We start from the raw sequence: 24,808 nt of genomic DNA on the forward strand, positions 1-24,808 counted from the left end.
AGAATAGCATCAGTGTCTTATGGGAACAGTAGTCTTTGTGAAGTGCCACAATTCACATCAGAATTCGTGCTGCCAACTCGAAAATATTAAACTCAATTCAGCCATAAGTGGGCTCCCCATGAAGTGTGAATTACGTTGCCAAATCCATCATAGCCCTGCCAATGGTCCGCTGCGGCTCAACTTTCACCGAGTCACCGACCCGCTCTCTATGTGGAGGTGCAGTCCCCACGGCTGGACTGCCGTGCTTAATCTCAAGGTTCACAAGTGTCCACACTTCAGGACGCACTCACCATCGGCAATTTCAAAATATAGGGCAGCAGCGCACACAACACTTCATCGGTATCTTTGCATCAGCCTTACGCGTTTCAAACAACTCCTTTGTCCTTGATCACAGGCAGCGAGTGGCAGTTAAATAAGCGGCACAGAAACTTGCTGTTTAAATACCAACCATATCTTTATTGGCCTCAGGTGTGGCCTCGCAGAATAGCATCAGTGTCTTATGGGAACAGTAGTCTTTGTGAAGTGCCACAATTCACATCAGAATTCGTGCTGCCAACTCGAAAATATTAAACTCAATTCAGCCATAAGTGGGCTCCCCATGAAGTGTGAATTACGTTGCCAAATCCATCATAGCCCTGCCAATGGTCCGCTGCGGCTCGACTTTCACCGAGTCACCGACCCGCTCTCTATGTGGAGGTGCAGTCCCCACGGCTGGACTGCCGTGCTTAATCTCAAGGTTCACAAGTGTCCACACTTCAGGACGCACTCACCATCGGCAATTTCAAAATATAGGGCAGCAGCGCACACAACACTTCATCGGTATCTTTGCATCAGCCTTACGCGTTTCAAACAACTCCTTTGTCCTTGATCACAGGCAGCGAGTGGCAGTTAAATAAGCGGCACAGAAACTTGCTGTTTAAATACCAACCATATCTTTATTGGCCTCAGGTGTGGCCTCGCAGAATAGCATCAGTGTCTTATGGGAACAGTAGTCTTTGTGAAGTGCCACAATTCACATCAGAATTCGTGCTGCCAACTCGAAAATATTAAACTCAATTCAGCCATAAGTGGGCTCCCCATGAAGTGTGAATTACGTTGCCAAATCCATCATAGCCCTGCCAATGGTCCGCTGCGGCTCGACTTTCACCGAGTCACCGACCCGCTCTCTATGTGGAGGTGCAGTCCCCACGGCTGGACTGCCGTGCTTAATCTCAAGGTTCACAAGTGTCCACACTTCAGGACGCACTCACCATCGGCAATTTCAAAATATAGGGCAGCAGCGCACACAACACTTCATCGGTATCTTTGCATCAGCCTTACGCGTTTCAAACAACTCCTTTGTCCTTGATCACAGGCAGCGAGTGGCAGTTAAATAAGCGGCACAGAAACTTGCTGTTTAAATACCAACCATATCTTTATTGGCCTCAGGTGTGGCCTCGCAGAATAGCATCAACAACTCGCTGCCTGTGATCAAGGACAAAGGAGTTGTTTGAAACGCGTAAGGCTGATGCAAAGATACCGATGAAGTGTTGTGTGCGCTGCTGCCCTATATTTTGAAATTGCCGATGGTGAGTGCGTCCTGAAGTGTGGACACTTGTGAACCTTGAGATTAAGCACGGCAGTCCAGCCGTGGGGACTGCACCTCCACATAGAGAGCGGGTCGGTGACTCGGTGAAAGTCGAGCCGCAGCGGACCATTGGCAGGGCTATGATGGATTTGGCAACGTAATTCACACTTCATGGGGAGCCCACTTATGGCTGAATTGAGTTTAATATTTTCGAGTTGGCAGCACGAATTCTGATGTGAATTGTGGCACTTCACAAAGACTACTGTTCCCATAAGACACTGATGCTATTCTGCGAGGCCACACCTGAGGCCAATAAAGATATGGTTGGTATTTAAACAGCAAGTTTCTGTGCCGCTTATTTAACTGCCACTCGCTGCCTGTGATCAAGGACAAAGGAGTTGTTTGAAACGCGTAAGGCTGATGCAAAGATACCGATGAAGTGTTGTGTGCGCTGCTGCCCTATATTTTGAAATTGCCGATGGTGAGTGCGTCCTGAAGTGTGGACACTTGTGAACCTTGAGATTAAGCACGGCAGTCCAGCCGTGGGGACTGCACCTCCACATAGAGAGCGGGTCGGTGACTCGGTGAAAGTCGAGCCGCAGCGGACCATTGGCAGGGCTATGATGGATTTGGCAACGTAATTCACACTTCATGGGGAGCCCACTTATGGCTGAATTGAGTTTAATATTTTCGAGTTGGCAGCACGAATTCTGATGTGAATTGTGGCACTTCACAAAGACTACTGTTCCCATAAGACACTGATGCTATTCTGCGAGGCCACACCTGAGGCCAATAAAGATATGGTTGGTATTTAAACAGCAAGTTTCTGTGCCGCTTATTTAACTGCCACTCGCTGCCTGTGATCAAGGACAAAGGAGTTGTTTGAAACGCGTAAGGCTGATGCAAAGATACCGATGAAGTGTTGTGTGCGCTGCTGCCCTATATTTTGAAATTGCCGATGGTGAGTGCGTCCTGAAGTGTGGACACTTGTGAACCTTGAGATTAAGCACGGCAGTCCAGCCGTGGGGACTGCACCTCCACATAGAGAGCGGGTCGGTGACTCGGTGAAAGTCGAGCCGCAGCGGACCATTGGCAGGGCTATGATGGATTTGGCAACGTAATTCACACTTCATGGGGAGCCCACTTATGGCTGAATTGAGTTTAATATTTTCGAGTTGGCAGCACGAATTCTGATGTGAATTGTGGCACTTCACAAAGACTACTGTTCCCATAAGACACTGATGCTATTCTGCGAGGCCACACCTGAGGCCAATAAAGATATGGTTGGTATTTAAACAGCAAGTTTCTGTGCCGCTTATTTAACTGCCACTCGCTGCCTGTGATCAAGGACAAAGGAGTTGTTTGAAACGCGTAAGGCTGATGCAAAGATACCGATGAAGTGTTGTGTGCGCTGCTGCCCTATATTTTGAAATTGCCGATGGTGAGTGCGTCCTGAAGTGTGGACACTTGTGAACCTTGAGATTAAGCACGGCAGTCCAGCCGTGGGGACTGCACCTCCACATAGAGAGCGGGTCGGTGACTCGGTGAAAGTCGAGCCGCAGCGGACCATTGGCAGGGCTATGATGGATTTGGCAACGTAATTCACACTTCATGGGGAGCCCACTTATGGCTGAATTGAGTTTAATATTTTCGAGTTGGCAGCACGAATTCTGATGTGAATTGTGGCACTTCACAAAGACTACTGTTCCCATAAGACACTGATGCTATTCTGCGAGGCCACACCTGAGGCCAATAAAGATATGGTTGGTATTTAAACAGCAAGTTTCTGTGCCGCTTATTTAACTGCCACTCGCTGCCTGTGATCAAGGACAAAGGAGTTGTTTGAAACGCGTAAGGCTGATGCAAAGATACCGATGAAGTGTTGTGTGCGCTGCTGCCCTATATTTTGAAATTGCCGATGGTGAGTGCGTCCTGAAGTGTGGACACTTGTGAACCTTGAGATTAAGCACGGCAGTCCAGCCGTGGGGACTGCACCTCCACATAGAGAGCGGGTCGGTGACTCGGTGAAAGTCGAGCCGCAGCGGACCATTGGCAGGGCTATGATGGATTTGGCAACGTAATTCACACTTCATGGGGAGCCCACTTATGGCTGAATTGAGTTTAATATTTTCGAGTTGGCAGCACGAATTCTGATGTGAATTGTGGCACTTCACAAAGACTACTGTTCCCATAAGACACTGATGCTATTCTGCGAGGCCACACCTGAGGCCAATAAAGATATGGTTGGTATTTAAACAGCAAGTTTCTGTGCCGCTTATTTAACTGCCACTCGCTGCCTGTGATCAAGGACAAAGGAGTTGTTGAAACGCGTAAGGCTGATGCAAAGATACCGATGAAGTGTTGTGTGCGCTGCTGCCCTATATTTTGAAATTGCCGATGGTGAGTGCGTCCTGAAGTGTGGACACTTGTGAACCTTGAGATTAAGCACGGCAGTCCAGCCGTGGGGACTGCACCTCCACATAGAGAGCGGGTCGGTGACTCGGTGAAAGTCGAGCCGCAGCGGACCATTGGCAGGGCTATGATGGATTTGGCAACGTAATTCACACTTCATGGGGAGCCCACTTATGGCTGAATTGAGTTTAATATTTTCGAGTTGGCAGCACGAATTCTGATGTGAATTGTGGCACTTCACAAAGACTACTGTTCCCATAAGACACTGATGCTATTCTGCGAGGCCACACCTGAGGCCAATAAAGATATGGTTGGTATTTAAACAGCAAGTTTCTGTGCCGCTTATTTAACTGCCACTCGCTGCCTGTGATCAAGGACAAAGGAGTTGTTTGAAACGCGTAAGGCTGATGCAAAGATACCGATGAAGTGTTGTGTGCGCTGCTGCCCTATATTTTGAAATTGCCGATGGTGAGTGCGTCCTGAAGTGTGGACACTTGTGAACCTTGAGATTAAGCACGGCAGTCCAGCCGTGGGGACTGCACCTCCACATAGAGAGCGGGTCGGTGACTCGGTGAAAGTCGAGCCGCAGCGGACCATTGGCAGGGCTATGATGGATTTGGCAACGTAATTCACACTTCATGGGGAGCCCACTTATGGCTGAATTGAGTTTAATATTTTCGAGTTGGCAGCACGAATTCTGATGTGAATTGTGGCACTTCACAAAGACTACTGTTCCCATAAGACACTGATGCTATTCTGCGAGGCCACACCTGAGGCCAATAAAGATATGGTTGGTATTTAAACAGCAAGTTTCTGTGCCGCTTATTTAACTGCCACTCGCTGCCTGTGATCAAGGACAAAGGAGTTGTTTGAAACGCGTAAGGCTGATGCAAAGATACCGATGAAGTGTTGTGTGCGCTGCTGCCCTATATTTTGAAATTGCCGATGGTGAGTGCGTCCTGAAGTGTGGACACTTGTGAACCTTGAGATTAAGCACGGCAGTCCAGCCGTGGGGACTGCACCTCCACATAGAGAGCGGGTCGGTGACTCGGTGAAAGTCGAGCCGCAGCGGACCATTGGCAGGGCTATGATGGATTTGGCAACGTAATTCACACTTCATGGGGAGCCCACTTATGGCTGAATTGAGTTTAATATTTTCGAGTTGGCAGCACGAATTCTGATGTGAATTGTGGCACTTCACAAAGACTACTGTTCCCATAAGACACTGATGCTATTCTGCGAGGCCACACCTGAGGCCAATAAAAATATGGTTGGTATTTAAACAGCAAGTTTCTGTGCCGCTTATTTAACTGCCACTCGCTGCCTGTGATCAAGGACAAAGGAGTTGTTTGAAACGCGTAAGGCTGATGCAAAGATACCGATGAAGTGTTGTGTGCGCTGCTGCCCTATATTTTGAAATTGCCGATGGTGAGTGCGTCCTGAAGTGTGGACACTTGTGAACCTTGAGATTAAGCACGGCAGTCCAGCCGTGGGGACTGCACCTCCACATAGAGAGCGGGTCGGTGACTCGGTGAAAGTCGAGCCGCAGCGGACCATTGGCAGGGCTATGATGGATTTGGCAACGTAATTCACACTTCATGGGGAGCCCACTTATGGCTGAATTGAGTTTAATATTTTCGAGTTGGCAGCACGAATTCTGATGTGAATTGTGGCACTTCACAAAGACTACTGTTCCCATAAGACACTGATGCTATTCTGCGAGGCCACACCTGAGGCCAATAAAGATATGGTTGGTATTTAAACAGCAAGTTTCTGTGCCGCTTATTTAACTGCCACTCGCTGCCTGTGATCAAGGACAAAGGAGTTGTTTGAAACGCGTAAGGCTGATGCAAAGATACCGATGAAGTGTTGTGTGCGCTGCTGCCCTATATTTTGAAATTGCCGATGGTGAGTGCGTCCTGAAGTGTGGACACTTGTGAACCTTGAGATTAAGCACGGCAGTCCAGCCGTGGGGACTGCACCTCCACATAGAGAGCGGGTCGGTGACTCGGTGAAAGTCGAGCCGCAGCGGACCATTGGCAGGGCTATGATGGATTTGGCAACGTAATTCACACTTCATGGGGAGCCCACTTATGGCTGAATTGAGTTTAATATTTTCGAGTTGGCAGCACGAATTCTGATGTGAATTGTGGCACTTCACAAAGACTACTGTTCCCATAAGACACTGATGCTATTCTGCGAGGCCACACCTGAGGCCAATAAAGATATGGTTGGTATTTAAACAGCAAGTTTCTGTGCCGCTTATTTAACTGCCACTCGCTGCCTGTGATCAAGGACAAAGGAGTTGTTTGAAACGCGTAAGGCTGATGCAAAGATACCGATGAAGTGTTGTGTGCGCTGCTGCCCTATATTTTGAAATTGCCGATGGTGAGTGCGTCCTGAAGTGTGGACACTTGTGAACCTTGAGATTAAGCACGGCAGTCCAGCCGTGGGGACTGCACCTCCACATAGAGAGCGGGTCGGTGACTCGGTGAAAGTCGAGCCGCAGCGGACCATTGGCAGGGCTATGATGGATTTGGCAACGTAATTCACACTTCATGGGGAGCCCACTTATGGCTGAATTGAGTTTAATATTTTCGAGTTGGCAGCACGAATTCTGATGTGAATTGTGGCACTTCACAAAGACTACTGTTCCCATAAGACACTGATGCTATTCTGCGAGGCCACACCTGAGGCCAATAAAGATATGGTTGGTATTTAAACAGCAAGTTTCTGTGCCGCTTATTTAACTGCCACTCGCTGCCTGTGATCAAGGACAAAGGAGTTGTTTGAAACGCGTAAGGCTGATGCAAAGATACCGATGAAGTGTTGTGTGCGCTGCTGCCCTATATTTTGAAATTGCCGATGGTGAGTGCGTCCTGAAGTGTGGACACTTGTGAACCTTGAGATATATATATATATATATATATATATATATATATATATATATATATATATATATATATATTCATATTCCACCAAGAACTCCACTGCCAGCAGGCCTCTTGTAAATTATTTTCCAAATAACATGGAGCACGGACCCAATTTGGTGCACAGAATAGTCTTAATTCGGTTGCTTTCTTGTCAGCCATTACGCGTTTCGGCACCGAAGTGCCTTGATCACATGACATATATATATATATATATATTCTCCCGCCACCCTTGTTCCCTGCTAGCCGCCACTGGGTGTAATTATCATACTTGTTGCAGGAACAGTGGCACCGTAGCTCATTGTTGTGGTGGTCAACAGGACCCAGCTAAGGATATTTTTTTATTATCTAGGAAGGGTGTGTGGGGAATTTTCCTTCCATAATTACACCACTGTCCCCAGTTCCACGTAGAAGGATGCCCAAGATCAGAGACCAGACAATAGCGGTAGCACTGAGATGTCCTTTTCCCTGGAGAGAGGAAATTATCAGTGGAGACAGTAATACGACTGTTCCTTCTTCCTTCCAAAAGATGGAGACAATTCAGGTAAGTTCTAAGACGGAGATGTGGTTAGCGCTTCAAACCTTGAAACTTGGGGATCCCAGTCTGAATCCCGACATCAGCACTAGGTTATCCCCACTTAATGGGAACGTCTGCCGTAGCGGCTCCACAGCTCCACAGCTGCCTTGCGCCCCCTGGTTCTTCGACACAGTGGCCGAGGCTCGCCCCTCTTCTAAACTGCTCCCCCGTTCTGTGCTCCGCTAGGGGTGAGCAGCAGAATTGACCGGGGAATCACGGAGCCGTCGAGCGGCAGTAGCAGAGTTGAGCGTGGGGGCCGGGCGGGGCTGTGTGCAGAGTCGAGCAGGGGGGAGGCAGGGGAGCCCCCCCCCCCTTTGTCCCTTTGTTCCTCCGCCGTTGCAGTGATAGTGCAGCCAGCCAGCCGGCATCCCTTTCTCCTGGAAAATCTGGCCAAGCGGATGAGAGCGGCCAAGCATCCTCCTCCAACTCCATAACCCCACAGGTGTGGGGAGAAGAGAGCTGGACCACAGGAGTGCTGTACAATAGAAAAAAAGGCGCAAGCTGCGAGGCGTTGTGGGAAATCTGCCCTTTCTATCCCTCCGTCCCTAGGAAAACCGAATGTTGGGAGTGACCCACAAGGAGACCCACAAAATATAACAAATACAATAAAGAGCAACAAAAGATCATCATAAAGGGCCGCAAGAAGAGGGTGGTCATCAACAGGGCCAGTCCAAGGGGGTGAGGAGTACAGTCCCCCACTCAGGTCATCCACCAGCAACGTGCCCCGCGCTATCCCTCGCCCCTCACGAGGGAATTCCTCAGCCAGGGAAGTTAGCCATATCTGACAACCTCAGACAACAGACAATTACAACAACCACTCAAGAACTATCACTAAAAAACAGGAAAACCAATAAGGCATACAAATACAAATCAAATAACCAAATAATCAAGGATCATCCAAGGAACAACTAAGGAAAACCTGTGGTAGAACATATCAGAATAACATTGGATCAAAAACTAAAACTAACGCAAATAACTCAAGGCTATTTACCATCGGGGGCGAGCAGTTTGTTCACACAAAGACAAAAAGGCAGACAGAGGTCCTTCAACAACACACAGCAAAGACACAACTTGCAATCCAGCTCAATTAAGCCACCACAACCCCGCCAGCAGCGACTCAGAAAATCCAAAGGACCTACAAGAACAACGCCAAAGCGCGTCATGAGGTCAGGAAAAATTAGAAAAGCAACAGCCAACGTCCCGGCCAAACGGCGCAGGGCAAATAAGCACAAACTTATAAACAACTCAGACAACTCGCTGACTGTACAAGAAGAACCTCTATTACTAGATTCATCGCCAGAAAGGACTGACACAGACATAGACATAGACACCAGTAAAACAGAAAGAAGCACTCAACCAAAAATCTATTCTATTTTTTCATTTTTGAAAGAACCTGGCTCTTTCCTAAGTACCTCTAATAGCAACCTTAAGGGCCTCCCCTCGCCAATGGAGCCTGAAGGGGGTTGTCAAAGTACCCACATAGAAACCGCGGAAGACAAAAAATTTGGAAACACGTGGAATCTGTACACTCCCAAGATACAGAGTGCACAAACGGAGAGCCTTGACCAAGGCAATAGCAGGGGTGACAACGAAACGAACACACACTTCAGCAGTAGAAAGAGTTATCCCCTCGAGCCAAAAATTGTAATACAGACAAACGTGCAGTCACCAGCCATCGCACCAGGGGCCGAGAATAGTAGTAATGAGTCTAACATCGACACCAAAACAGACCTACCAGGAACCGGTGAGCCAAACGCCCCAAATCAGGCAGTCATGGAGCCTCCAACGGAGGCCGAACAAACAAACAACATAAATTACAACTCAGGAAGCAATACCGGCACCGCGAAGGCGGCTCGGGTCATAGATCGGGAACAGGACATAGCCCTGGGGAGTCAGCTTGCCCAAAAACATGGCCACACGGGCCGGGGCAGAGAGTCAGAGAAAACACCGGATAGAGAGGAAATGGAAACATCTGAAATTATAGAAAAATCCGGAAAATTGGACACTATTCATGCACACGACCAACCAGTTGCTTTTAACACAGAAGACAACTCCCAGTTAACAGCAGAAGAGTGGGAGAGGCTGGTAGCTTCATACTCACCAGCTAACAGTCAGGTTGACTGCAACACAGTAGAGAGCACACCAGGCTCGGACAAGACTCCACCAACCAAAGATCACCCAAAAAGTGCGGATGTCCTATGGTCATAATTGCTTAACACACTTCAACTATCAATAAAGGCCATGCAGTACCACTCGGAAAAAATGGACATCCAACTATCCCTTTTAAACTTCTTGGCCATACACGTAGCCAAAATTGATAACAAGTTGGCAGACATGAATGGCATGATAAAGATGGTGCAAGCGGAAACTAAAATAGAGCAGCCAAGTTGCGCCTGCTACTCAATAGTGGACAAACTTATTACAATCCCCCAACTCCTGGGAGGCATTGTGGCAGATTTAAAACAGACAACGGGAAAAACAACTGCAATCGACCCAGATTCTGGCGAGGTGGGCCCAAAACAACTCCACAGACATCACAGAGAACAATCAGACATTGCAAACCAACAGAACTCACCAACTGTGCCCAACAGTCAAAGAGGAGACCGCGAGCCAAATAGCCCAATCGGCCCTGAAACCAGTAAACCTATTTACGAAACCCATGCAGGTGTCACAGGGAAATCCCTAAGGCAGCTCCCCAACAACCAAAGGAGTGAAGCCAAGGTGCAAACAAACACAAACCCAGGAAACACACAAGGGCTAAAGCTAGAAACCTGCAAAAGCCCCTATAATGAAACCATTGGGAAAGCGAGCAAGGAAGTACTGAGGGTAGAAAATAAAAGACCCCGAAAACAAAAAAGGAAAGGAAGAAATACGATGGCTAACATAAAAACATTTTTCAATAGGATAACCAAGACCACAGAAAAAGAAGTGGTAGACGCAACAGAAAGTCCGCCTACGACCACAAAAAGATCCCCATTCAAGGAGACGTTAAAGACGACAGAAAGGGAGAATCCCCACCTTTAATCTCAAAGGGGGGACCGTCAGCAGACGGAAGCAAGGGATCCCCCCTGAAACATGAATTTACATCAGCCCTTAACACGAATAATTGGGTAGGGCAGGGGGAGGACCATACAGCAGACAAGAAACACGACAGCTCACGGATAAAAACGGGCACAGAAGACAGCAAAAAAACGGAGGCTGGGCAGGCGGAAGCAAACAGCGGCATAATACTGTTTATTCCCCGAATACAAGTCAAGAGGCAGAGGGAACACCCTCAATCGAGGTAACATCTTACACCTACTATCAACGTTCAGTAGTCTGACTGACATTAGTACAAAAGACCTAGAGGCAGTGGAATTCACCCACTGTAACCAACTGTCATATCTGGAGATTACAAAAACAACATGGGCAAGGAATGAAACTGTGACGAGAATAATGGGACTAGAAGCACACTTTCTATCCTGGAGGATTCGCCTAAAAAGACTGGAAAAAAAATAGGGTACCCTGATCCACTACGCCAGGCATATAACGAGCAACAACGCCAAAATCCAACAAACAAACAATCGCTAGTAAAAACTGAAAGTGTCTTAAAGGGGGCCAGAAGCCTTTCAGTTTCCAGGATGTCCTCCGAGACCAATAGGCAAACAAACCGGCCACTTGGCCACGATGATTGGAATTGGATAGCAAGGACAATCAACACCAGGGCCCCAAGGTTTTGACAAAACACTCAACAAAAATACGCAACACAACAGCTAAGAATATGTTCTTGGAACATAAACGGCCTAGGGAACAAAAGAGAAGATCTCGAGCTCTTTGACTACCTCCAAATAAAAATTTGACATAATAGTACTCCAGGAGACTTGGCTAGACCAACCATAGCAAATATCAACTCACATCACCTTCCAGCAACAAGAAATGCCAAGTATGGCCATCTAAAAGGCAGCCTGGCAATATACATTAAGAGCCTCAACAATCCCATCCACACAATGCAATACAGACAAGCAACAATTGCACACTCACCATAGAACTAGAAGTGAGGGGAAAAGATCAAAACCAAAAGTTAAGAATGATGAACGTATATCTACATCCCCGGGAGAAAAAAGCTGGAATGAACCTCTTGAAGGAAGTAATCTCAAAAACATTGGCAGAAGCGGAAACTCCCAACCTTATAGTGACAGGGGACTTCAATATGTTACTCGGAGGGCCTCAAACTAGGGACACATGTTTGGAAGACCAGTTGCGGGCATGGAACATACCACAACAAGCAAAAAGCAAATGGTACAAACAAAATCGGCTGTCAAGGGCCAGTGTTAAGGACCTAGAACATCTTAACCTGGCAGCGTTAAACGGTCGCTTCATAAATGACAGCCACCCGTCGGCCACCTTCCATAATTCGTCGTCAGTTCCATCTTAGACTACACATTCTCATCTCTTCAACTCTTTGGGAATGTCACGGACTTCCGAATAGGCACAATGTCAGCTAGTGACCATCAGCCGCAAGAATTTGACCTTAACTTCCAGGGGGCCTTGTCATCCACGCCAGCAATAAATCTAGATTGCTCGCTGTCGGTGGCACAGAAAAGAATAAAATGCAACACGACAAACCTGGAAGGCTTCACAACGGACGCAATAAGCCGGAAGGAAAAGAGTATTACAAACCAGCCCGATTATCTAAGCGCCTGGGAGCAATTCACGAGCTGCCTTGGACAGGCACACACTAGGAAACCAAAGAGCCACATAAAGCTGGAAAATCGAAACTGCAATAAACAAATAAAGCGGTCGGAATCAACCGGAAGCCGCTACATGGCCTAAAGCAAAATTCCAAGATTAAGCTCCTCAAAAGAAACATTAATAAACTACTGCGGGAATTGCACCGAGACGGACCAAACACCGTGATCCAAGAGGAACTGCAAAAATTAAAACAGAGCAAAAAGAGAATAATATGGCACGAAAAAAGGGAAGCAGAGGATGAGTTATGGGCCAGACTTCTTCATGATGCAAAAGGAATCAACACGAGCGGAAGATTCTGGAAGACAGTCAACAAACTCCAGTACTCTAGAAGCGCTAGCATTGACTCCTACTTAACTGAGGAAGCCTGGTCCAATTACCTTCAGGCCCACTCCAATTCAGCAATAGAGTCGGCAACAACCAGCCGATCGGAGAAGGGCAGAAAAACTCGAGCTGGAATTCCACAACAGGCCATTACCTCATTAAACCCTACCAAAAAACAAATCATAAGCAGGATCGTAAAAGAAAAAGCGGAAGGGGCGCCAGGCCCCAATGGGATACCGCCAATTCTCTACAAACAAAACCCGGAATACTGGGCTGCGGCCTTACTACCACTTTACAAACAGGTAATAGACACCACAACAATTCCAGCATCGTGGAAAGGCTCAAAATTAACCCCAATACATAAGAAAGGCAATGTAAAGGACCCCAAAAATTACAGACTAATAGCCTTAATTGATAACGAGGCCAAATACTATGCCGGTCTTCTTCTAGAAGAGCTCTCGGAATGGGTGGAAGCAAATGCAGTAATTCCCATCACCCAGACAGGATTCCGCAAAGAATTGGGCACATAAACAAATATTTTGGCCCTTTCACTCCTCAATGATGCCTCGAAGACAGCTAATCTGCCCTTGTACTTATGTTTTATCGACTTCGCCGCAGCATTTGACAACATCAACAGGAACTTACTATGGTCGAAGTTGGAAGATAGGAACATTCCATCTGGGTTATTTACACAGCTGATCTCACTACATACGGGCACTTGGGTCCAAGTCAAGCTAGGATCAGGAGACCTCCTATCAAGGAAAATACAAACCACAAAAGGCCTAAAACAAGGTTGTGTGCTGGCGCCAACATTATTTAACATCTTTATGTCTGACCTTGCACAGCAACTGGATGAAAGCAACTCTCATGCTCCAAGTATAGGTGGCTTTACTCTCACTAATTTAATGTACGCTGATGATATTGTCCTAATCAGCAGAACACCGATAGGGCTACAACATCTAATCAGCACAACCTCTAATTATGCAACAGAGAACAGCCTAAGCATCAATCTCGCAAAGACCAGAATAATGAGGATTAATGCCAAAAGATCATCAGCAGGGTTCTACTGGCACATGGGAGGGCTCATACTTGAAACAGTGGAGGAATACAAGTACCTCGGCGTAATTGTGGACAGTAAGGGCTCATTCCAACAGCAAAAGGAAGCAATTAAACGGAGGGGTACTAGCATAGCGATTGCACTAAGGTGCCTAAAAACGAAAGCAGTCGGTCGAAGCTTTAACCCCCTGCTTCAAGTACTTCAGGCAAAATTAACACCGGCCATAATGTATGGAAGCGAATGCCTTCGAGGGAGGGACGCTCAGCCATTGAACAACACAATAGCGAAAGCGATGAGAATGATATTCAGTCTGCCCACCTACACCTCGCAGGCACAAATAAGGCTGGAATTTGGCCTAAGAAACCAAACGCTGGAGCGAATGGGCACCTACGTCAAAAGATGGCACAAAATCCAGAGAGGAGAAGCTGCTAGTCTCAACTGCTACTTATGGAAAGAGATAGAAAGAAAGAGCAACAGCGCGGCCACAAAATATTTAAACCAATCAATAAACTCCTTGTGCCTACAAGAAGCCTGGAAGTGCAGCGGGTCCCATAACATCTTGAAACAGTTAGTTAATAAATCAGTTAGAGCTATCTCATTAACAGAGGACAAAGCAAGCCTAGTCAACCGTGCCCACGGCTGGATGGTCATTCAAAGCTACACAAGCCGCTCCAGCCAAAGCTATCTAGGGGTCGGGTTCACTAGGCGCATAAAGGAGAAGTTCTTACACCTACGGCTGGGCCCACTTCCATCACAAAAACACACCTTCCTCCATGGAAAAGGCCCCAAGTAACAATCAACTGCCGAATATGTGGGCTTGCAAAAGAAGACATTCAACATCTAATTTGCACCTGCAAAGGCTTGGCCACAGAGCGTAGATTACACTTAAAAGTGCCCTTCAACAAGCTGGGCATAAGATCATGCCGGCAAGCGGTCATGGCTTGCTTCGACGGAAAATACATTCAATTAGCAAGCCATGTCGTAAAATTGTTGGAGAAAGCAGAAAAGAAACAAGATAGCCAGATGGCAGACACCAGCTTAAGTAAAAACCAAGAAGCAAACTAAAGGGGCACCGAACAGCGAGCCAAGCTGCATATTACAACGCGGTTTAAAACCCAGGGGCAAGTCCTTTTACACAGCCACCACAGGAATACAAGGGATTAATGCAACCGTAAGGGTTACCCAGTGTGAAAGTAGCATACATTTTTGCAGCAACGACTATCTATCGCAGGAAACTATTGCCATTGTATATTCGTTTTTTAAAAATCCCAGGTGCAAGACTTTTAATATAGCCTTTCAAGCAATACAAGGGACCTATGCGATTTTAACCCACGCTCAGTGTAAAATTTGCATCAATTTCTGTAGCAATAACTATTTACAACATGAAGCTATCTTATATCTTTTATAATATTTGTATTTAACTAATGTATTAACATTTGCAATGGTTTTAATTAACTGAGCAATAAAAGATTACTTACTTACTTAATGTACATGATCTGAGATCGTTTTCCAATCCCATCCTCAAGTAATGGTAAGAGGACTGTTGCTTAATAGTTAGGTTTGCACTATATAAATAACAAACCGTACATACATGGAGAGCATGCTCGTGTATTCACTAAGGCTATAGTTCAGGATTCCGAGTTTTGCACTAGTTATCGCATCCACAGTTTTTCCCCCACAGAATTCATAGCCTGTAACACCACATGCAATTTGTGTGGTGGAAAAGGTGCATCATTCTGGGTTTCACACCTCAGAACAGAAGGAAAACATGCAGTATTACTGAGTTTTCTTTCATTTTGAGGTATATAACTTGGAATTATACATTAATACTGCACCCAGTAAATACCTTACACTGCCAGATTAGTATTTTTCAGATGCAATATTACCACACATAGTTACGGGAAACTTTGTAATGAGACGCTAAGAGGCAGATCAGCAGCAGTATTCCTTCTCTAGGCCCAGGGATGAGGCCAAGCAAGCCTACAAGATCACCAACAGGGTCAGTAGTGCCAAAGTTTCTTTCTCTGTCCTAAGGATAAAGCCAGTGAACAGAAGTACTGTGATTGAGAGCATTTAAATAATTCTGTGCCCACAAAGTGGCCAACCCACTGAAACAGTAAGAGGTAGAACCTGAAAAACTTCCCTTCCCTGGGACCAGCGAGACAGCCTTGCTCAGCGAAGGAGTAAAGTAAGCAGCAGCCCTTCCCCAGGCTCAGTAAGAAGTTCCTATTTACCCTTGCAGCCTTTTTGCGCCCTCACCGCTGTATAGCACTCCATTGCTTCGCAGCTAGGTTTCCACTATAAACATTTCCATGCATCTATACCTATCTAAGAATGTATGACGTTACTACTCATTCTAATACCACACGTGCCATTACAATGCAGGGATTACTACGCTAGTATATACCATAATATAACATAACATGTGTATTTGTAAAGCGCACACGTTCACCCGGAGGCATCTTGGTGCTGAATAACAGATGTTTATTGTTACCCAACTCAATGGTACTCATTTTATCGACCTCAGATGGATGAAAGGCTGAGCGGACCCGCCGTGATTTGAACCTGTGACCATGAGGTCGAACACAGGCTCCTGCAGTGGACCCATTAGTCCACTGAGGCACCAGACCCGCCTTCAATGACCTACCATTACAACGCATCATTTTACCACGTATACCATTACAACGCAAAGGCATGCGTGCTAAAGGCATACACTTGGAAAAGTGTGTAAGGTAAGTAACCCTACCCTAAATCTTAAATCAGTACCCCTGCATGATCATCTGACCCCTTGCCCTTTCCTAAACCCCTACCCCTGCACGACCCGACCCTTTTCCTACCCTAACCCCCTATCCCTGCATGACCCTCAATCCTTTCCCTACCCTAAATCACTACCCCTGCACGACCCCCCTGACCCCCATCCTTTCCCTACCCTAAACCCTTAATCACTACCACTGCACGACCCCTCCGACCTCAATCCTTTCCCTACCTTAAACCATAAATCACTACCCCTACACGACCCATCCAACCCCCAATCCTTTCCCTACCTTAAACCCTAAAACACTACCCCTGTACGACCCTCCCATCGGCCCCCAGTCCTCTTCCTACCCTAAACCACGACCCTGCATGACCCTCCTGACCCCCAGTCCACTCCCACCCTAAAACACTATACGTGCACGACCCTCCCACCTACCCCAGTCCTTTCCCTACCCTAAATCACTACCACTGCACGACCGGCCCACCTACCGCCAGTCCTCTCTCTACCCTAAACACTAAAACACCACCCCTGCACGACCCTCTCCCCCGACCCACAGTCCTCTCCCTACCCTCCGACCCACAGTCCTCTCCCTACCCTAAAACACAACCCTGCACAACCTGACTCCCTTTTACTATAAAATAGTAACCCAGACCCCAGGCCCAACCCACTTTACCTCTCTCTCCTCATGGTTCCTCTCTCTCTTCGTGGTTCCTGCGGTCTGAGGGGCGGTGTACGTCCTTAAGAGGAAACAGAAGAGCCTCTGTTTGCTCACAACGACGTGGATTGCCTATATTTTTGTACAACATACGTGGTTATAACAACGGAATTCGTTGTAAAGGTATGCATGGTAAAAGCACATGGTTGTAAAAAAATAACGGGTAGTAAAGACTTCTTGTTATTACAACGCATGCGTGGTAACCCTTGCGTTGTAATGGCATTACTCAAGAAGAGCAGGAACAGCATTCCTTCCACGCACCCAATTAAAGCTCCAAACTTGTAAAACCTGCATAGAGAATTGCCAAAAAGAAGTACAGGAGCAGCATTCCTTTTTTAGGCCCCATCGGCAAGGCTAATCTCAAACCGAGCAATCGCTAAGGAAGTGGAGGAGCAGTATTGCATCCCTAGGCTGAATGAAGAGGCCATGATTGTGTCAGGAATCTCAAGGAGGCTGAGCAGAAGCATTACTCTTTCCTTAGGTCCAGTAGGAACCCCACAACAACAAAAGGAATCACTGATAAGAGTAAGAGCAGTGTTCCTTTTCAGTTTGACCTAGAAACCCATGTCTTGTAAGTGTAAAAAGGAAGAGCATACAAAATGATAGTGTCGACTAAAAAGTTGAGGCTAGCCCAGGTAGCCACAGAGAGAGCCAGAGGGAAGAAGAGTAGAATCCCTGTCCAGACGCTGTGAGAGGACAGTGAGACTTGTGGTCTGACCAAGTTGGAAGTGAAAGTGAATGAATTAATTTCCCAATAGCCTGAAGTTAGGTGAAGGGTGTGAGTGAAAGGGTAGAGCACTGACAAGAAAGTACGTTTTGAACTAGGGAATATCTCTCAAGGTATGCTCCAGAATGATACTGTATTGCAGCGTTTATATAGTGCTTTATATCGCTGATGGAGTTGCAAAGGAACCCATTGAGATGCATCAGGAACCTGAGTGCCCTTTAAGAGTGTAGGATTGAGCAGGATGTTGTTAATAGGCTCAGTTATATGTTTGGTGTTAGATGAGGTTCTCCAGGTTGAAGACATGTTCTAAATATGCTGTGCCAGCACTGCTACGCAATCGCTTCAGTGTGGCGTATTAATTTGAGAATAGACGTAGCCGTGAATGCAGAAGTCTAACTTTAGTGTTTGGATTCATTGTAATATAATCTTTGTAAACATGGGAAGAACCAGGTTTTTAGTGATCTCTAAAATACAATATGGTTAAATATTACTCTAATTCTTGAAAAGTAGCAAGATCCATATCCTAATCACTGAAACTTAAAAGGACTTTCATGAAGAACAAGATATATTTACAGAAAAGACAGATGTGTGGAGTTTGCCTAATTCGAAGACCTTGGCAAGGGTGGTAGGTACTAAGTCTGCTGTAGGAAGTGAGGTCCTGAGCAGTGAACGCATTGAGTAGCTAGTCAGATTACGTTGCAAGTGATCTGCCAAGCCATAGGTAGCCACTGTAAAAACTGAAGTGCAGATCAACTGCCTGACTTTATATTAAGGTTAAAGAGATTATTTGCAGATCCATTCTGGATTCTCTGTAGCTTCTAAATTATTTTGGTGGGGTGCTCCGAGGTATATACCATTGGCATAATGTAGATGGTAGAATACTAGATTGATAGCAGCTTGTACCTTTTGGTGGAATCCTAGTTAAGCGATGCCTTGTAGACACTTGAGCATTCGAAAGGAACCCTCGGTTACTTGATACACTTGCAAAATCAGGGAGAGGGTCATATATCTATGGTTGATTGCATGATTGGAGTGCCAGTTTAGGAGGTGGAAAAACAACAATTGATGGACAGAATGCAGAACAATGTCATACATTCACCCCAGTACAGAGATCTGGGCCTAAATCCATCGTTTTTTTGCACTCCATACCACCCCAGTTCAGACATGGCCATATGCAAATCAGCCTTGACCCTGTGCCTCATGGGAACAGTCCAGCCCGAACTGCCAAGCCATGTCTTTCCTGGACCGGAACCAAGCATCCTAGGACCGGTTTCTGGCTATCAGCCGTCTTCAGCCAGGAAAGCTTGACTCCAGTGGTGTGGAGAGCATGGGACTCACGTCTGAGCATACCCATCCCACTCGGGGTGACAAATGCAAAAACAACAATTGATGGACAGAATGCAGAACAATGTCATACATTCACCCCAGTACAGTGATCTGGGCCTAAATCCATCGTTTTTTGCACTCCATACCACCCCAGTTCAGACATGACCATATGCAAATCAGCCTTGACCCTGTGCCTCATGGGAACAGTCCAGCACGAACTGCCAAGCCATGTCTTTCCTGGACCGGAATCAAGCATCCTAGGACCAGTTTCTGGCTATCAGCCGTCTTCAGCCAGGATAGCTTGACTCCAGTGGTGTGGAGAGCATGGGACTCACGTCTGAGCATACCCATCCCACTCGGGGTGACAAATGCAAAAACAACAATTGATGGACAGAATGCAGAACAATGTCATACATTCACCCCAGTACAGAGATCTGGGCCTAAATCCATCGTTTGTTTGCACTCCATACCACCCTAGTGTGATGGGTATGCTCAGACGTGAGTCCCATGCTCTCCACACCACTGGAGTCAAGCTATCATGGCTGAAGACGGCGGATAGCCAGAAACCGGTCCTAGGATGCTTGATTCCGTTCCAGGAAAGACATGGCTTGGCAGTTTGGGCTGGACTGTTCCCATGAGGCACAGGGTCAAGGCCGATTTGCATATGGCCATGTCTGAACTGGGGTGGTGTGGAGTGCAAAAAAACGATGGATTTAGGCCCAGATCTCTGTACTGGGGTGAATGTATGACATTGTTCTGCATTCTGTCCATCAACTGTTGTTTTTGCATTTGTCACCCCGAGTGGGATGGGTATGCTTAGACGTGAGTCCCATGCTCTCCACACCACTGGAGTCAAGCTATCCTGGCTGAAGACGGCTGATAGCCAGAAACCGGTCCTAAGATGCTTGATTCCGGTCCAGGAAAGACATGGCTTGGCAGTTCTGGCTGGACTGTTCCGATGAGGCACAGGGTCAAGGCTGATTTGCATATGGCCATGTCTGAACTGGGGTGGTGTGGAGTGCAAAAAAACAATGGATTTAGGCACAGATCTCTGTACTGGGGTGAATGTATGACATTGTTCTGCATTCTGTCCATCAACTGTTGTTTTTGAGTTTAGGAGGTGGACCAACTTCTTTTGGTGAGATGGGGTCAGCTGGTAGATGATCCATTTCCCGCAAGCCTGCATTTCAGTTTCTGATATGTGTTCATTTGTAGTAAGTCATTGGCATTCACTGTGGCATCGGACTAAGATGGTGTGGAAGCGATCAGCTAGCAAGCTGAGAGTGATACAAGAGGGAGTGGAAGGAAAAAGGGATGAGGGTGCATGAAGATTGAAATGACTAGGTGGAAAGCATGGATGTGTTCGGGAATGAACGGGTGAGATTAGGGTCAGCAGGTTCAGAAGAGGAATGGTTTGTGAAGGGAAGGGGGCGAAGTGAAGCACAAAGACTGGCAGATCAAATTCAATTAGGTAAGGATTATAGTCTGAACTAGCAGAATCCTGCTGTATAGGTGGGTCTGTCAACATTTATAGGTTCAGAATTTTAGCTGTGAAGTAATAGATCCAGAACCGAGCGAGATAAACCACCAATATAGCATGTACACTTTTTTAGACAAGGTTCAGTGGAGGTCGGAGAATGTACATATGGGATGGTGTACTTTGCTTTGAGCAGCTGAAGTTCGACTACAAAAGGCAGCTAGTTATTGATAGAAACAAGTCAGATAATTTAATCGAGGAAGTGGTTATTTTAAGTTGCAGGGGAAACAACTTCCAATGACAATTGCTTATTGGAAAATTAGCCACTGACGGATAACTTCAGGAGCAGAGATAGAAGCTGCTATTGTGGGTCTGTGGGGCAATGCATAGGGGGCTAAATGCACTGCTGTATGAGTTTTACGTAGACAATAAAAAAATGGGCTTGAGGCGATGATCCATTGGGGTTATATCAGTAGTAGCTAAACGTGTAGTCCGGATAGAGAGAGACACCACAGAAGTAGTTCAACTAATTTATCTGATGAGCAGCTAAGGTGTGTCCCTGGGATTTAAACTGAAACCACAGTAGTGGGTCTGTCGGGATTATCCAGTGGCAACAAAGGTGGAGTCCAAATGTGTAGTACTTGAAAATGAAGTAGAGTCAATCCAGGAAAGAACTAAGGGGCTTCTGGGATTTAAACTGGACCACTATAGAGGGCAGGTGGGGATCACCCAGAGATAGCTAAAGCAAAGCGCTCAAAAAGGAAATATACCCCAAAGAAGCTTGCCCGTGGGGTCAATTTAGGAGCAGTTCAGATTTGGTCTGGGATTTAAGGAGAATCACAGTAGTTGACTCATAGGGTTCACCAAGGAGCAAGTAAGGCTTAGCTCTGGGATTTAGATTGACTGTGGTCGACTCAGGAGCAGAACACAGAGCAATGAGTAATGTAAAATAGCTATCACCCGTGGACGTGCGTTGGGTCCACCCATGAGCATCTAAAGGGCAGCTCTAAGAATATTGGATAGGCACCACATCAGTAGGCCCTTGTGAATGTTGACAACTAGTTTGTGTGAAGGGCAGAAGACATGGATACAGAAGGCAGGATTAGTTAAATAAGTTGTAGTAGCACCTAAGTAGTAGTCTATAGTTTCCTCTGACAATACAGCAGGAATTCTTTGTGGGAGCAATGTGTTAGGTAAATACAGGAGATGGGAGTTATTATGGTAGGCATGGTTAGGACAGAATTTGTGGCTCAAGCCTCTTTCTAAGCCCACTCAGGGAAGGAGGCTTATTTTATCCAAATTCCTCAGCTGGATGCCTTAGGAGGAGAGATTAAGTAGGAGTCATAACTAATAAACGAGTACAAACTATATACAGAAAAGGCTGGGGTAGGAGGTAGTGTAAGACAGAAGAAACATCCATATTTATGTCTGCCCTGGACACAGCTTTAGCTGTTACCAGCCCCCTTCATCCATTGGTATTTTCGAGTGTCCTTTCCATTTCGCTTTCATTCGTCACTGCACTCCTGTCATTGGCTCTGTTCACTATTAGTGACGGCATTTTGTTTGTGCTCATATGTATAAGTGCCTGGAAAGGAGTCTACTTCAGTACCTGGGCTTGCAGGCCGATCTCTGCTTTCATTTCTTAGGTTTTAGCTCATTTTTGCAATAGGTATTTTTGTCCTTCTTTTTTTGCATTCCGCCATTGGACAGCAGCATTTCTACCTTTATTACGTTTAAACTTTTAATGACTATTGCTTTTTTATCCAAAAATCGAAATAAAAAAAATAACTATAGGTTTTCCAATACTTGTTGAATTTGGAGTTGATGGAGTTTATATTGGATATTATTCAAAATAAAGTACCATAACACCAACCTGTAAAAAGGCACCTTAGGGTCCGTTTACAATTTAGTACTCTGCAGGACGACTGCTGCTCTGACTATTGCTGCCTTATTCACTTTTACGTTTTTAGTCTACATACACCTCTTAATTAAGTTGAACTTAATGTTACAGGGGGCCAGATTCTGGCCAAATAGGACTTTTGAAGAGGTCTGAGTCTTGTTCATTGCGGTGCTTATAGGAGAGATGAACTTGTGTATCCGTGTAAATAAACTGTTATCTTTTGCCTTCTTGCAGAAGTGTAAAGAAGAAGGTGGTGGAGCCCACAGACTACAGTCAGATGAAGCCAGCCCAGAAACGCCGGCTCGTGTAAGTACTAACCTAGCACGTTGCACGTTTTGTGGCAGGTAAAAAAGATTTTGTGAAGCTACTGTGAGTCAGAGCCTACATCAATGTGTGCCTGTTGAGAAATTAAATGACATTTTTGTGTTAATAGTGGCATAGACGCCATTGCCTGACTGACACAAACGCTATCTTTAGAAGGAGGCATTGTGTATCTCTGCCTGTTGAAGATCACTGCATTGCTACGAGAAGACAACAGTAGCAGCCTTTATTGCTATTTGTATTTGTATTTATGGTATTTATAGAGCGCAAACAATCATCCCCAATGGGATATCACGGCGCTATCCTGACAGTAGTGAATAGTTAACAGATAACAGAGTGGGGATTGTGTTTAGTCAGATTTTGGAAAAAGAAATGTTTTTAGTTGCTTCCTGAAGGACAAATAACAGTCTGTTAGTCTGAGTTCCTGCGGCAGCTTGTTCCAGTTATTTGGTGCCAGGTGGGAGAACGCCCGTCCACCCATCCTAGCTGTTTTCACACGAGTGTTGCTTGCTCTAGCAGCCGTACAGGAACGCAGGTTCCTCGTTGGAGCATAGAATCTGATTTTATTTTTTAGGATGCGAGGGCCCGTATTGTGCAATGCTTTATGTGTTATGCACATTAGCTTGAAGATAGCTCTCTGTCTCATTGGTAGCCAGTGAAGCTCACTCAGGCAGCTTTTGGCTGGGTCGTACTTCCTTTTATTGCAAATTGCCTTTGCTGCAGCGTTCTGTACGACTTGTAGTTTCGTGAACAGATAGTCCGCCATTCCCACAAACAGGGAATTTCCGTAATCCAGCCTACTCATTAATAAAGACTGGACAAGTATCTTCCTACATTCAGTGGGGATCCATGGAAAAACTCGCCGGAGCATCTTGAGTATTGCAAAGCCTTTGCCACAGATTGTGGATACATGGGTTTTCATACTCAGGGTATTATCTAGAGTCACACCTAAATTTTTGGCCGTTGATGCTGGGATAGGGGCGGTGCCCAGAGTTGTGGGCCACCAGCTGTTATCCCATAGGTGTGTATGTCTACCAAACAGCAGAATCTCAGATTTGTCTGCGTTTAGTTTGAGACAATGGCTATGCATCCAGTTGGCTAGTTCGGTCAGGCAGTTCAGTAGCCTATTCTTAGGGCCGTCTTCTTCATCTAATGAAATCATTAGTTGGGTGTCGTCTGCGTAAGAGCAGATCCCAACACCCCACTTTCTCCCTATATCGGCTAGTGAGGAGACAAACACATTGAATAGGGTTGGGCTCAATGAGGCCCCTTGTGGAACCCCATACTTGATGTTCAGGGGAGGGGAAACAAAATCACCCATTCGTACTGACTGTGTTCTGTCTTGCATGAAAGACTGCAACCATTCTAATGCCTTATCCCGGATACCCTTGGCTGCTAGGATTTCCAGGAGTCGGTGGTGTGGGACGGTGTCAAATGCCGCCGAGAAGTCTAGTAGAATCAAGGCGACTGTCTTTCCCTGATCTACCTTGGTTCTGATATTGTCTGACACTGCCAGGAGTGTTGTCTCAGTGCAATTGTTAGCCCGGAACCCTGTCTGGGAACTATCCAATAGATCATAGGTCTCTAAGAATTTGGAGAGCTGCCTGTTGACCAATTTCTCCAGCACCTTAGACAAATAAGGAAGTTGGGAAATGGGCCGATAGTTTGCCGGGTTATGAATATCAGATCCTGCTTTTTTTAGTAAGGGAGTAACTATGGCGTTTTTCCAATACTTCGGGAATTCAGCAGAGTTCAATGATAGATTGAAGACTTTGGTTACAGCTGGGCAGATTGTTGATGTTAATTGTGAGAAAATATGATGCGGGCATGGGTCCAGTGGGGAGCCTGATTTTACTTCCAACATAGCTTTGCCCACTTCCTCCTCTGAGAAAGGGCCGAATCTAGAACAGCTAGCCAGAACTGGGGATGTTACACAAGGTTGTGGTTGCTTTGATTCGATGTTGGAAAAAGAGGCATAGATCGTATCAATTT

The 24,808-nt window shown here is 46.1% G+C and overlaps 1 protein-coding gene across 1 annotated transcript in view; it reads left to right on the plus strand.

The window, feature by feature from the left end:
- SLX9 (SLX9 ribosome biogenesis factor) overlaps positions 1–24,808 on the plus strand; it is a 538,634-nt gene that overhangs the window by 503,580 nt on the left and 10,246 nt on the right. The window contains exon 5 of the mRNA XM_078680551.1: positions 22,730–22,801. Coding sequence (XP_078536677.1) covers positions 22,730–22,801 — 72 coding nt within the window. The remainder of the gene's footprint in view (positions 1–22,729; positions 22,802–24,808) is intronic.

This window comes from Lissotriton helveticus, chromosome 3_1, assembly GCF_964261635.1.
Source record: "Lissotriton helveticus chromosome 3_1, aLisHel1.1, whole genome shotgun sequence".
In the NCBI taxonomy this organism is placed as follows: domain Eukaryota; kingdom Metazoa; phylum Chordata; class Amphibia; order Caudata; family Salamandridae; genus Lissotriton; species Lissotriton helveticus.